Raw genomic sequence first — 13,715 nt, forward strand, 5'->3', positions numbered from 1 at the left:
AGAAATATTTTAGAGTGCTTTTTCTTGTTGAATAAGTTTTAAGAGTGCTATTAGATAGATATATTTTTTGCAAAAATATGATAATTGAATGATTTTCTCATCTTTTGAAATTATTTGCATTTCTCACAAGAAATGGCATAAAGCACTTAACAGAGATGCTGCAGATGTATCCATTTTCCTTGAAAAAATTATAACCATATTGCTTTTAGATCACCTTTCATGAAATACTCACTGTCACAAATACAGATCGCTGTCACTGTCATGATTGACAACCGTACTATTTTAGCTGCCGATGTTAAGGATGTGAAGAAAGACTCTCCCCCAGAGTTCCGTATCATGCTCAGAGACACCCGTGTGATAGAGCACCACCCAGCGACATTTGACTGTCAGGTACTGGGACATCCTACACCAACTGTCTTCTGGAGGAAGGTAGGATATGTATTGAGTTTAAGGAATACATTATACTTGATGATGTTGATGATTAGAAATGTGAGGAGCTGGAGGATAATGGTTTCTATAGTAGTGTGTTAGTGGTGTTTATTATAACAACAATAATGACATTTGACTGTTTGTACTACATTTGTTAAGTATGTACCTTTTTGGTCCATGCTTTTTTTATTATGATTACTTGCTAAAATTTCTGTAAGAAATATCCCCATTATTTATCATGGTGGTTCCCTGACATCCAAAAAACATAAAACTTTTGGTGTTACAACTGACCTTTATTTTTATCAGAATGGCAAGAAACTGGAAGAAAACATCCGCTGGAAATTCATTTATCCAGAACATGAGCATGGCAGCCATACCTTCCTGATCTATGAAACGATGCCTGAAGACCAAGGCACATATGAGTGCATTGCTGAAAACCCAACTGGCAAGGCTACATCCGTGGCCAAACTGACTGTGGAAAGTAAGAATGATTCTTATTTTTAAGTGATAGGTATTCAGAAAGAGCAAAAAAAAAAAAAATAGAATAAAATAAATAATAATAAATAAATAAATAAAATGAAATGAAATGAAGGTCTTTTTGGAGTGTTGAAAGAACTATCAAATGACTAAACTGGGCTGCAGATCTGGACATCCACTAGATAATGAAATCAAATTCATTATTGTTTGTGTGACAATTTTGTGTTTAGTCCATTTGAAATTATGATTGACTAAGATGCAGTTCAAAAATTTCATTTTAAGAATATCCCCCCTTGTTATTTTAGCTGCCAAAGTTCCAGCAACACCAGAGACTCCAGCCCCTGAGCAGAAAGTCCCCCAGGTGGCGCCAAAGGTAGATCTCAAGATGGTGGACCTGACTGTAAAAGAAGGAGAAGTAGCCACTTTCAAATGCAAGATTACTGGATCGCCAAGTAAGCATGTGGAATGGCAGTGGCAGAATAAAATATAAAAGTGGTGACAGGGTGTATTGCAAATTGGCAAAACTTACACAAATTCAGCATGCTTAAAATTTAACAGTATATTGAAATAGCAAAGTTTTATATTTGATAACTTAAAACATTTTACAATACACAGCATTATGTCTTCAAGCACATTATTTTTGTCATCTAATTTTGGGCTCGCAGTGTCTGTCAGTAGGTGTAATAGGTGTTAGGTGTAGGTGACTAGTTATTGTAAGTCTTAATATAGATAAAAATTGTGTATAAATAGCTGGATATTGAATAATCTTCATAAACTTGACTTTTTTGTTGTTTAAGAAATGATATGGTTATTTCTTATAGCCCCAGTTATTACCTGGTACCTAGACAACCAGGTCATCAAGCCATCCAAGTACTTCAAGATGGAGACTGTGGGTCCTGTCCACACCCTGACTGTCACCGAGGCCTTCCCAGAGGATGAGGGGCAGTACAGGTGTACTGCTGTCAACCCCAGTGGAGAGGCTTCTACCACAGCCTACCTCAACATAATAAGTAAGTTGATTGGGATGCAGAAGGTGCATTTTACTCTGGCAAAATAAGACTGGCTGATTTCACTCACACACACACACACACACACACACACACACACACACACAATAAAGGGAGACTAGAAAAGCACTTACAGAGTCTGAACTCTGACTAGGCAGCTCAGTTTTAGTCATTGATTAATTGATGGTTCACCACCAAAGTCACATCTCTTCTAAGTTAGCCCATGTCTGACCTATCCTGAAAACCTGAAAACCAACAAAAGCAAATACATTTATCTCCTTGGTAGAGTTGGTCTAATAGACATATTAAGAAGTAAGCTGTAGACCTCAGTGTTGTTATAGCCATAATTATCATCAACTGATAGACATCAGTCATTTAATGTTGAACTTTTGTAGTGCCAAGATGTATGTGTGATAAAGACCTGATAGCAATCCATTGATAATATTTAAGTACTTACGTGGAGGGTTCATAAGTTAAATTTAACACAGAGCAGTACATTTTCTTGTTAACAGAATCATGTTTTGTATTTTCCTTCTTTCTAGTGCCTGTTACAGAAGAAGAAAAACCACCAGCTGAGGAGGTTGAAGGACCACGTTTCATCAAGCCTATTGCCAGTGTGGACATCATGGAGGGCAACCCTGTCACTTTTGAAGCTCAAATTGAAGGCAAGCCTGCCCCCGAGGTCACCTGGTTCAGAGAGGGTGTGGCCATTAAACCTTCAGCCGACTTCCAGGTACTTCTGTAAAATAAAAACTTACAGGAATTTTATGAAAGTTTTTACTCTTTAGTCTTGGTTTTATGGACAGATATTCATTTTGATTCAACATTTGAAAGTAAGAATTGTGACACCATAAAGATGTTGTCATAAAGTGACTTGGAATCAGAATTTTACCCATTAACAATTTATTGATGATGTGGATACAGCTGTAATATTATTTCTTTATTGTAAGCATACATTATATTACATTTTAACAATAAAAATACGTTTTAATATATATTCATGGTATTGATAGCAGTTGAGCAGTTAAGTGTCACAATAACATTGCAACATTGAATCATTTTCAGATTCTGAAAGAAGGCAACCGCGCAGTCCTGATCATTAAAGAGGCATTCCCAGAGGATTCTGGCATTATCACCATTCAGATCAAGAACTCTGTGGGTGTGGCCGAATGCTCTGCACAGCTCTATGTGGAAGGTAACTCCCACTGGCAGGAATTAGCATGTGTTTTGCACAAATATTTTTTTCCTTTTCAATCCCAGCGGAGTCCGGCTAGCGGGGCACACCCATGGGGCGTATGGGTTTGGTCCGACAGCCTGGCTGTTGCATTTTTCTTTTGAAGACATTTGGTGGAGCTAGTTCAGTCTAAACTGGTGAAGCTAATTGTTAATGATATTTTTATATGACTGTGTGGAACTTTGCCTCTCTTAGTCCACAGATTCTGTGTTGAGTTCTTTATCTCAGCTTGAGCAGTTTGAAAAGTGTGCTGAATCTGATGTTTGAGGTATGAGGAATGAGAAATGATACTGAATGAAAAGCATGGTGTTGACAAGTGTTCAGGTTGCGAGTTGTTATTGTTGTTTGTTTGATTCATTTGATTTTTTTTTACAAAATAATGTTGGAATTCATACAAATTTGTTTGTTAAACCACATATTTGTGATCATGTTCTATTTTTTAAGATTTATTCTAACATTTATCTGAGGAATACCATTGTGTCAGCATGCAATCTTATTCAAATCTTGGAAAAAAGATCACATTTATTTTCATTTATCAAATTTGATTGCATGTCGTGTTTGATTGATTTCACATTTTGTTTCATATTATTTCTCTTGGAAATATGATTTTAAAAATTCAGCATGCCACTTTATACTTTATAAAAACATCACGAGGGCATGTTTTTGGAGTTAAGATGAAGTGACAAATAAATCTAATAACATTTGGGAGAAGATGACTCTATAGCAAACAAGCATGCCACCCCAAAGGAGTTTATCCAGATGAAAGGTTAATATACAACTCGGCTGCATGGGTTTGGAGTGAACAGAAAGTGGCTCCATCTGTCAGCTGCATGAGTTTGAAGTGAAGATAGTGGCACCACCTATTGGCTTGAAGAGAAATCAAACAGTGCATGAAACAAAAAGCCAGAAGTTAACCAGATTTTTTGCACCAAGTAGTAAGTATATTCAGTCACCTGCTAAAAGCATGCTTCAGATAGCATTAGGAAGGTCCCTATTTGAATATATATAAACTTTTACATATATATTCATTATGTCCCAATTTCTAAAAGTGCCTTAATACAATGTATTCACTTTAAGGTTCACTGCTTAATTGCCGTATTAGATGCTTAAGAGTTTTGAAGTGCATTTCTATCTAGTAGGTCCGTATTTTCTGTATTTTTTAGATGCTTTGTTTGTTAAAACAATTTTAAGAGCTTTTTGTTTTCAGAAAGTTTTTTGAAAAAGTTGTATGTTTGATTTTATTTACTGATCAGAAATAACTTTCCATTTAATTTACTTAAATATATCTTTAAAAAGGCATTTCAACATAACAAGTCTAAGGATATTTGTTCTCTGTAAGTTTTTTATTTACTTGTTGTTTTTATCATTGCATTACTGTGTTGCCATTGTAGAAGAAGTTAGCTCCCATGAAAAGGAGGTTACTGATGCTACATATGTGCTGCAGATGCCAGATATAGATCAAGAGGAAAGGGAACTCACTGAAAAGATCATATCTGAAGTATGTGTGATACACAAAAATGAAGGAAATTTTTTGAAAGGATTTACGGAAAAAATTATCACAAAGACCAAGATGAATTCTTTCTGGTTAATGTAAAAAAAAAAAAGAAATTTGCATTTAACTCTGGCAGAAAATGTTTTACAACAAAAGTTAGCAAATTTTACAAAAAATTTAACAAGTTTGGAAAGTGGACTTTTTAAGGAAAAGTGTTGCAAAATAATTTTTAGTTTGAGATGAAAATTAACTTAAATAGTTTGACACGTTTTCAGATCTTACATTTAAAATCATTATTAATCTGTTATTATTTGTTTCAGGAGGAGCTCGAAAAAGACCAGCAGAGAGAGGTTGAGGTCCGCATTGGCAAGATTTCTCAGCCAATCAAACCAGCTGTTATCAAACCTATAGTCCCAACAATCACTGTAGGCAGAGGAAAGACTGCCAGGTATTTACTGAATGTTTCATGATTGAAAAAGTAAAAGAGATGGATGCATTATATCTTTCTTTCTGTGCCTTTTACATTTTTTATTAAATAAGAGAAAAATGATTTGCTTAGATTTTAAGAGCAAACAAAGAATAGAATCATGAGATTTTTGAATTTTGTGTACTGAAGTAATTCTTAACGATGCAGAGGTCAACAGAAATAATATAAACAAAGTGCTTTATTATTTAGTTTAGGTTTTATAGCATTGTATCATGTAGAGTTTGATATCTATGATTATTCTGTTTCAGACTTGATGTCCAGGTTGCAAGTTTCCCACCTCCCAAATTTAAATGGTTTGTCAACGGCATGGAGATTGTTCCATCCAAGAAGTTCCAGGTTTTCATGGAAGGTAGCGTCATCTCTCTGATTATAGTCAACGTTGACGAGAAGGACCTTGGCGAGTATGTGCTCCGGGTCTGGAATGATATGGGAGAAGTTGTCTGCAAGACCACTCTCAACATACCAGGTAGGTGTTACTCTCATTTATTTTTACTCATATATTTATAATCAGTATGAGCTACACATTCTGGGCATGCCCTACAACAAAAATAATATAGGATAAAATTTGATTACTGAGTGACTTTTGTTTAGTGATTGTGCATGATGGTTGATTCGTAGAAAGAATAGAGTGAATATAAAGTTGTTTTATCATTTGTAGCTTCAGAAAAGGAGGTTGTAATCACAATGCCTCCAGAATTCAAGAAGCCACCTAGACAAGAGGTCAAGACGCAGCCAGGAAAAGTAGCCAAGTATGTTCACTGCATGATTGAAAACAACTACTTAATTTCCACTCGTTTGATGATAGTAGTGATTTTGAAGAATCTGGTTGTCTGACATAAAAAATACTAATCAATGATCTTATGCTTGTTAGTGATGTCAAGACTGCTTTTTGCATCACAAAAATTGTATTTTTTATGCTGGTACAAAAAATTCCTAAGAAAATTATAACTGAGGAAGAAACAGAGTTGGTGTCAGTTTTGATGTAAACCAATGGCAAGTACTCGTGTTATTCTCAGGATTGAATGCTTGGTCCAGGCCTACCCACCACCAAAGGTTACTTGGTACAAGGACAAGGACATAGAACTCCAGCAGTCTTCTAAATACCAGATGACCACCAAGGAACATGTGGTCATTAATGAGCGTATCTGTATCTTGACCATCAATGATATCCAGCCTGAAGACACTGGGGATTACACTGTCCGTGCTGAGAACAAGCTTGGTGAAGTAACCTGTAGGACTTCTCTGGTCATTGCTCGTAAGTGGACTAAAATAGTGATTATGTTTCAGCACATTGTATATTTAATGATCTTTTTTCATTTATTTTATAACAAAATGCTTTAATGTTTAGATTAAGTGATTGGTACTGTTGTTATTTTATTATAAATTTCCATTGTTGATTTTAATGAAACCAAATTAATTATGGAAAAAACATGTATTTTAGCTGAAACTAAGGATATAGAATTGGTTGAGGGAGTGGAGACAGTCACCACCACCACAGTGACTGAGAAAGTGACCAGAACCATGGACTATACTGAGGAGGAAGAGGACAGGAGAATGACTGTCACCAGAGGTCCTCCACAGTTCACAGAGCCACTGAAACCTGAGATCAGAGTGCCTGTCAGAGGCATTGCCAGGTACTGTTTTTATTAACTCTCCTGAATCCTTAAACACAAAGCTTGATATGCAATGCACTGTTAAGTCAATTTGATGTTGCAAATAAAGTGTGTGGATCAGGTTATCACTATGACCTCAACTAAACTCTTAACACTTGCAGACAGTGCATAGTATGTTTCTGCATAACACAACCACCATCCTTTTTCCAGACTGGAGTGTGTTGTCCAGGCCCAGCCACCACCCATTGTGTCCTGGTATGTTAATGGAGAGGAGCTGTACCCAGGTCCTCACTACGAAATCTTGACTGAGGATGACAAGGCAGTCCTGCTTATCATTGATGTTGGTCCTCAGGATACTGGAGAGTATACATGTAGGGCCAAGTCTGAGGAAGGAGAGGCCATCAGCAGTACTACTCTCTATGTTGGTGAGTGTGAAGTGCATTTATATCTAATAATACATATATCATGTTTATGTCTATATTAAAACTCTTGAAATTGGTCCTGGTTTTGAGTTCTAGAGTGAGCTGTGCTTTGGAACAGTGGCTTTCCCTATGTTATTTAACTTGCTCGAGTTCTGTGATATAGTTTCTTATTAATCAAAAAATAATTTTTCAAAAAATAAGAAATAAAAAAATAAATAATTGGTAAATGAAATGAATAAAATGAAAATAAGGAGTTGGTATTTTGAATTACACTTTAAACAAATCTGATGAAAATCAAAGCACCATAGCAGAAGGATAACTGTGTCTATGATATAACAGAACCAGAAAGAGCTGTTGAGCAGCAACCACCCAGCAAAGAAGAAGAGATGATCCCACCAGAGTTCACCAAGCCCTTGGAGCCATTCGTTGCCACCGATGGTGATGAAGTTGTCATGCGCATCAATGTCACCGGCAAACCTGCTCCATCAGTCTCCTGGTACTTCAATGACAACTGCATTGATGACAGCGAGGATTTCATTATCAAGTATAACCCAGACACTGGGGACAGTGTCTTGACTATTGTGGAGGTGTTCCCTGAAGATCAAGGAGAGTACAAATGTGTGGCTCTGAACCCTGTGGGAGAGGCTGTCTGTGTGGCTGGGCTGCAGGTGCTGGATGTGATCTCCACAACTGAAGAGGAACCCATGCCTGATGTCATGACAATGTCTGCCACGGTGAGGGGTCCCTTGGTAATAAAGTTACATTTGATAGTGATTTATTCTTAAAAGATCAGGTGTATTTTAAAGTAGTTCATTTGTGAGCTGTTTTATGTTCCCTTAGCTTCCCCAGGAAAGAAACTTTAAAATAATTAAATTAAGCTGCGATGAAGTATTATGTGTTTATATGTTATATTCTATTAATGCCAGGTATGGATAGTGATATATGTCTCATTTGTGAATGTCAATGTCAACAGACCAGCTGAGCAAAGAAATTTGAAAGTGGATTTATCCCTAAATTTCAAGATATCCTGTTTCAGAGTGAGACAATAGAACAAGCCTATGAAGCAGAACAGGCTGCTTTCACCATTCAGATCCCTGCAATGGGACCTGAAGAGGAAGAGCAGGAGATGGAGGTGGAAGAGACCCCAGAGATTGTCATAGAAGAGAGAAGAGAGGTAGTCACTACAACCACGGATGACACGGAAGAAGCTTTCACTGTAGAGATTTTTGCAGAAGAAGAGGCACCAGAAGAGGAAGTGCCAGAGGAAAAACCAGCTGTTGTTGAGGTGCCAGTATCAAAACCAGAAGAGGCACCAAAAGAGGCACCAAAAGAGGCTCCAGTGGAAGAGAAACCAGCTGTCCCAATTGCCACAGAGGCTAAAGCAGAGCCAACACCAGAGGTTGCTCCTACTCAAGAGGTGGAGATGACTTTGCAGGTGAAACAGGAGCCTGTAACTCCCAGCCCAACTCCTATTACTGGCGAAGAACAAGTGGAAACTGCTGATGTAACTCAGGTAATTGGAGCTGTGCAGCAAATCTTGATTGACACCAAAGGGAAGGAAGATGTCGCCATAGACAGCACTACCAGAACTGAAGAGACTATCACACAGGATCAGGTGGATACACCTTCCAGGGTGACTGAGACCATTACCGTGGAGAAAGACCAACAACCTGAGGCTGTTGAGATGCAATTTGTCATCGAAGAACAGCCACAGGTCACAGAGGAAGTCACGAGGGTCGAGACTCAGGTGACAGAGGTACGGGAAGAGATGATTCCACCTAAATTCACTGTCCCCATCAAACCCCAGGCAGTCAAGGATGGCGATGAGGTGACCTTCACCTGTACTGTGATCGGGAAACCCACTCCTAAAATCACCTGGTACAAGGATCATAAAGAGTTTGACTTGAACAGCGATATGAGGATCGCTTTTGATGAAGAGACTGGAGTTGCCACATTTGAGTTGTTGTTTGTCACTCAAGATGATCAGGCCATCTACACTGTGTGTGCTGAGAACCCTGCTGGCAAGGCCACAGTCACAGCTAACTTGATTGTGCTGCGTAAGTAGCCTTCACATTATAGAATTCTAAGAAATTTTAGGGAGATACAGAATCACTTGATAAAACTGATAAAAATACCATGTATAATGATTATAGAGTAAAAGTAACTGTAACTAAAAGTTATGATGAGAAGTTTTGAAAATTCACTTTCTCTTTATTTTTTTCTACAATGGATTTGAAAAAGAAATTGATGCAGACATTTAATGTCCATATTTTAATAAGAAAAATAAGTATTAAAGTGAAATTATGAAGATCTCATCTTTTCCTTGTAGCTGCTGATGCTGGCCCCATCACCTCCACTACTACCACAGTGATGGAGAAGGAAGGCATAGTGGTCATGGATGAGAGAGGTCCTCAGTTTACCAAGATGCCGGAGCCAGTGCAGGTCACAGAGGGGCAGGATGCTAAGTAAGTTTTGAAAAAATCCAAAAGTATGTATACTGTATAATTAATACAGATAGTGCTATGCCTATAGCCTGCTGAGCTGGATGCCCACCAGTGGCCACACTGGCAGCTTTCATCAGGTGAAAAGCTTAAAACTGTAAGCTGACAGTTTTTACATGTGATTCATATGCATTGCTGTATATAGAGTAGTTGTCAGTGAGGTGTACAGAAAGTTGGTCATTGAGAATTAGGAAAGTATGTGGCCTCCATTTTTGGGTAATGTCCAAAGATGTGCTAATTTTTCTTTCACACGGCATATTAATTTGCAATTTGTCTTTTATATAAGACTAAATAAATGTAGATAAATATGAGTACTGCCTATTAAATTTAGGTCTTTTGATTGGAAGTGCTGGATGTGAGTCCCTAATGAATGTCTTCCATGTGATCTAACTAACTGTTAATTGCTTACATTTCATTGTTAGGTTTGAAATTCAAGTTACTGGAAGCCCGGTGCCAACAGTTACCTGGTACAAGAGTGGTGTGGAGATCCACCCCTCAGACAGAGTGACCATTACTGTTGACAGTGGCCTGTCTGTTCTGAACATAAGCAAGGTCACTCCAGATGACAGTGGTGACTATGCGGTCAAAGCAGTCAATGAGTTTGGAGAGATGACCTGCAGGACAATGCTGATAATAAGGAGTAAGTAACTAGATGAAGACTCTCTTTGGATATTAATTTATCTTATTCTGATAAAAGTTTGTGTGTAAAGTGCTTGTTAGGTTATTTTTGACTTTTGTGAATCATTCTCATTTGACTTGTTTGTAATTTTAGAGGTACAAGAAGAGATGCACCCACCAAAATTCACCAAGCCTATAAAGCCACAGGTATGTCTTAATTAAAGGTCACTGGAAAATGCAAATAACCTCAAAAAACCTATTCTAAATTGATAGTATGTGATGTAATAAAGTAATGGATTTGACATGCAGTGAAAAAAATGTGACAGTTTTCATCATCTTCATTACAGGTTGTTCAAGATGGTGAGGATGTGACATTCAGTGCAGTGGTCACTGGAAAACCAACACCAGAAGTCACTTGGTATAGGGACCAGGTGGTTATCACCCCCAACGAGGACATTTCCATTACTTTTAATGAAGAAACTGGTGAATGCACACTGTTATTACGTGAAGTTTTCCCAGAGGACAGTGCTGTATACACTATTACTGCCACTAACCCTGCTGGGAAAGCTACCATTACAGCCAACCTGGTTGTGACTGAAAGTAAGTAACTAGAATCAAGTGGAGAAAAAAAAATTCACTGTTTATTTCAGCAGTAAATAATCATTCTTTTCCCTTAATGTTGTGGTATTTGTTAGAAAAACTAATTGTATCGGTGTACATGTTAAGGTACATTCCAAGTGGTAGTATTGATGACTTATAATTTCCTTTTGGAAACAACTTCATTTTAAAGAAAACCTACGCAAGTATCTTACGAACATTTGATGTATTATACTGACTGTCAATTAAAAGTTTCATTTCCCCTTAAGAGCAATTTGTCCATGGTATAAATTCAAATATGAAGTAGTGGCATCTAAATTGATATTATGTAGCCTAGAATAATTTATACCTTTTAAATTTTCATAAGAAATGGAGGAAACTGTAGAAGTGATCCAGGTTCAGCCAGAGAAAATGGATGTGTCTGAGACCAGGGAAGTGACCAGAGTGGTCCAGCAGGAGGTTGTGGATGAGGCAGGTGACATGCAGCCCCCCAGGTTCTCAAAGCCTATTCAGCCACAGGTAAGAACTAAAATGCCTTGGCTAAAACCATGAGGCTAAGTGAAAAAACTTTCTTTTGGCCTTTTGCAAATGGCAGAGAGTGAACCTATGAAGCAGAAAAAATATTTGACAAATAAAAAAAGAAAAAAATACTCAAGATGTAGTTGATAGATAACAATTTCGTAGTAGCAGTTTAATATGTATGATGAGAAGGGTGAATTCTTACATTTTCAGGTTGTGAATGATGGTGATGATGTGACATTCAGCTGTGTTGTCTCTGGTCAACCTACCCCAGAGGTCACATGGTACAGGGACCAGGAGAAACTGACCCCCAATGAGGATATTACCATCACGTATAAAGAAGAGACTGGTGAATGTACTCTTTTGATGTATGGTATCTTTCCTGAAGATGCCGCCGTTTATTCTGTGACAGCCACCAACCCAGTGGGCAAAGCTACCATCTCTGCCAATTTGATTGTGCAGAGTAAGTGTATTAGAATGACTCATTTTGATGATATTTTGATAACGATGTCAACTGATGATAGTTCATAAAATTACATAGAAATAAAAAAAAAGATATTTATGTTAAGAACCAGCATTGTATACGTATTGACTTATTAGTTTTTGGGTTAAAAGGCATAGTTTAGCTGTTTTAGAAATAAAATGTGTACACAGCTTATGGTTAGACAATTTCTGAGCAATGAGGCAAATTAAAATTATTATTTTTTAAAAGAAAGTTATCAGTCATATGCCATATATAAAAATTCAGGTCCAGAAGAGGGTCCTATCATTGAGACCACAACTACTGTCGTCAAGAAAGAAACCATCTCACAGATTTCCGAGTCAGAAGGTGAGACAGAGAGGCACTTGACTGTAATTGAGCAGCAATCCCCAGAGTTCACCAAGACACTGAAGCAGACGACAGAGGTCACAGAGGGAGAAACCGCTGTGTAGGTTCCCATTTGTTCTTACCCTGTTTTATGGATTTCTCAGCCATGACATATAAAGAAACTGTTCAGAAGACGGGTGGTAGTGTCCTATTTTGTAGTTATAGTCATGCAATTCTTGTTTTGAAAATGAAGAAAGGAAGTTTAAATTAAAATAAAAGCTTGAAGGTTAAATGGACAAAACCTTGTTTTATAAAAATGTTAAAAATCTTTTAGAAAAAAAGAAAGAAAAAAAGGCAAGTCAGAAGATTTTAAATACAAGTGTTTATTTACAGACTTAAAGTTGAGATAGAGGCTGAGCCCAAGCCTAAGGTCACATGGCATGTCAATGGGCTGGAAGTCATGCCCAGCAAACACCTTCAGGTGGATGTCATGGAGAAAGTCTCTGTGTTGAAGATATTTAATGTGACACCTGAGGATGCAGGGGACTATGTATGCAAGGCTGAGAATGAGCTGGGAGAGATGTCTTGTACTACCACTCTTGTTGTTAACAGTGAGTTTGATTTTCCGTTGAAGTTATTATAAAATTAAATGCGAAAAAAATGACTGTTTATATGGCAGGTCAGTTACAGGTAGTATTTACAATTACACCAATTAATGAAAAGGCCAAAGATGGTTTTGGTTCTTGTTCACAAAATTACTTGGAACCCAGGTAAATTTTTCTGTTGGTTTAGTGGATATTGAAGTGAATTAAGCTAATGTATAGCCCTTCAAGTTAAATTTTGTTTAAAATGATGTACAAAGAGTTTTAAGGTTTTAAAAGGAAAATAATTTTTATATCTTTGTTTATAGAGCCAAAGACTGTTGAACTTAAACCAGCCCCTGGGGATAAGGTCCCAGTAACAGAAAAACCAGCAGAGCAGGCTACTGCAGGCAAGCTACCAGCCTCATCAGAATCTTCCTCAAAATCTGAGTCTGAACAAGAAAAATTCCCTGAAAAAGAGGGTGAACGTTCCCCAACAGAGCCAGTTGAAATGCCTGTAGAAGAACAAGTGCCAGAAGAACAGCCAGTTGTGATTGGTGAGGCACCAGACTTCATCAAGCCTCTCTGCTCACAGAATGTCATGGATGGAGACAGTGTCACTTTCCATGTGAAATTCACAGGTTACCCAGCACCAACAATCACATGGTTTCATAATAAAAAACTTGTTGAACCAGGACCTGACTTCAGACTGGGCACTGACCGTGAAAGAGGGGACAGCATTCTTCTTATCCCAGAGGTCTTCCCTGAGGATAAAGGAGAATACATGGCAATAGCAGTCAATGACTTTGGCATGGCCGAGACAACATGCAGGCTCATTATAATAAGTAAGTTCACAATTATATAAAGATTAATTGCCAACCTTAGAATTACTTAAAATTTCTTAATAATAGATATCATACAGGTGAAAAA

The 13,715-nt window shown here is 37.5% G+C and overlaps 1 protein-coding gene across 1 annotated transcript in view; it reads left to right on the forward strand.

Annotated features, from left to right (window-relative positions):
- The window catches only part of LOC106161264 (uncharacterized), a 298,900-nt gene that overhangs the window by 87,133 nt on the left and 198,052 nt on the right, over positions 1 to 13,715 (forward strand). Inside the window, exons 75-98 of the mRNA XM_087004995.1 lie at positions 287 to 429; positions 736 to 910; positions 1,212 to 1,358; positions 1,728 to 1,916; positions 2,456 to 2,646; positions 2,979 to 3,108; positions 4,539 to 4,645; positions 4,960 to 5,087; positions 5,375 to 5,592; positions 5,785 to 5,875; positions 6,143 to 6,381; positions 6,568 to 6,760; positions 6,950 to 7,164; positions 7,501 to 7,895; positions 8,198 to 9,218; positions 9,491 to 9,626; positions 10,085 to 10,302; positions 10,435 to 10,487; positions 10,628 to 10,880; positions 11,245 to 11,396; positions 11,610 to 11,859; positions 12,145 to 12,325; positions 12,598 to 12,815; positions 13,115 to 13,630. Coding sequence (XP_086861121.1) covers positions 287 to 429; positions 736 to 910; positions 1,212 to 1,358; positions 1,728 to 1,916; positions 2,456 to 2,646; positions 2,979 to 3,108; positions 4,539 to 4,645; positions 4,960 to 5,087; positions 5,375 to 5,592; positions 5,785 to 5,875; positions 6,143 to 6,381; positions 6,568 to 6,760; positions 6,950 to 7,164; positions 7,501 to 7,895; positions 8,198 to 9,218; positions 9,491 to 9,626; positions 10,085 to 10,302; positions 10,435 to 10,487; positions 10,628 to 10,880; positions 11,245 to 11,396; positions 11,610 to 11,859; positions 12,145 to 12,325; positions 12,598 to 12,815; positions 13,115 to 13,630 — 5,559 coding nt within the window. The remainder of the gene's footprint in view (positions 1 to 286; positions 430 to 735; positions 911 to 1,211; positions 1,359 to 1,727; positions 1,917 to 2,455; positions 2,647 to 2,978; positions 3,109 to 4,538; positions 4,646 to 4,959; positions 5,088 to 5,374; positions 5,593 to 5,784; positions 5,876 to 6,142; positions 6,382 to 6,567; positions 6,761 to 6,949; positions 7,165 to 7,500; positions 7,896 to 8,197; positions 9,219 to 9,490; positions 9,627 to 10,084; positions 10,303 to 10,434; positions 10,488 to 10,627; positions 10,881 to 11,244; positions 11,397 to 11,609; positions 11,860 to 12,144; positions 12,326 to 12,597; positions 12,816 to 13,114; positions 13,631 to 13,715) is intronic.

This window comes from Lingula anatina, chromosome 2, assembly GCF_051362555.1.
Source record: "Lingula anatina isolate TDL-2025a chromosome 2, LinAna3.0, whole genome shotgun sequence".
Lineage (NCBI taxonomy): Eukaryota > Metazoa > Brachiopoda > Lingulata > Lingulida > Lingulidae > Lingula > Lingula anatina.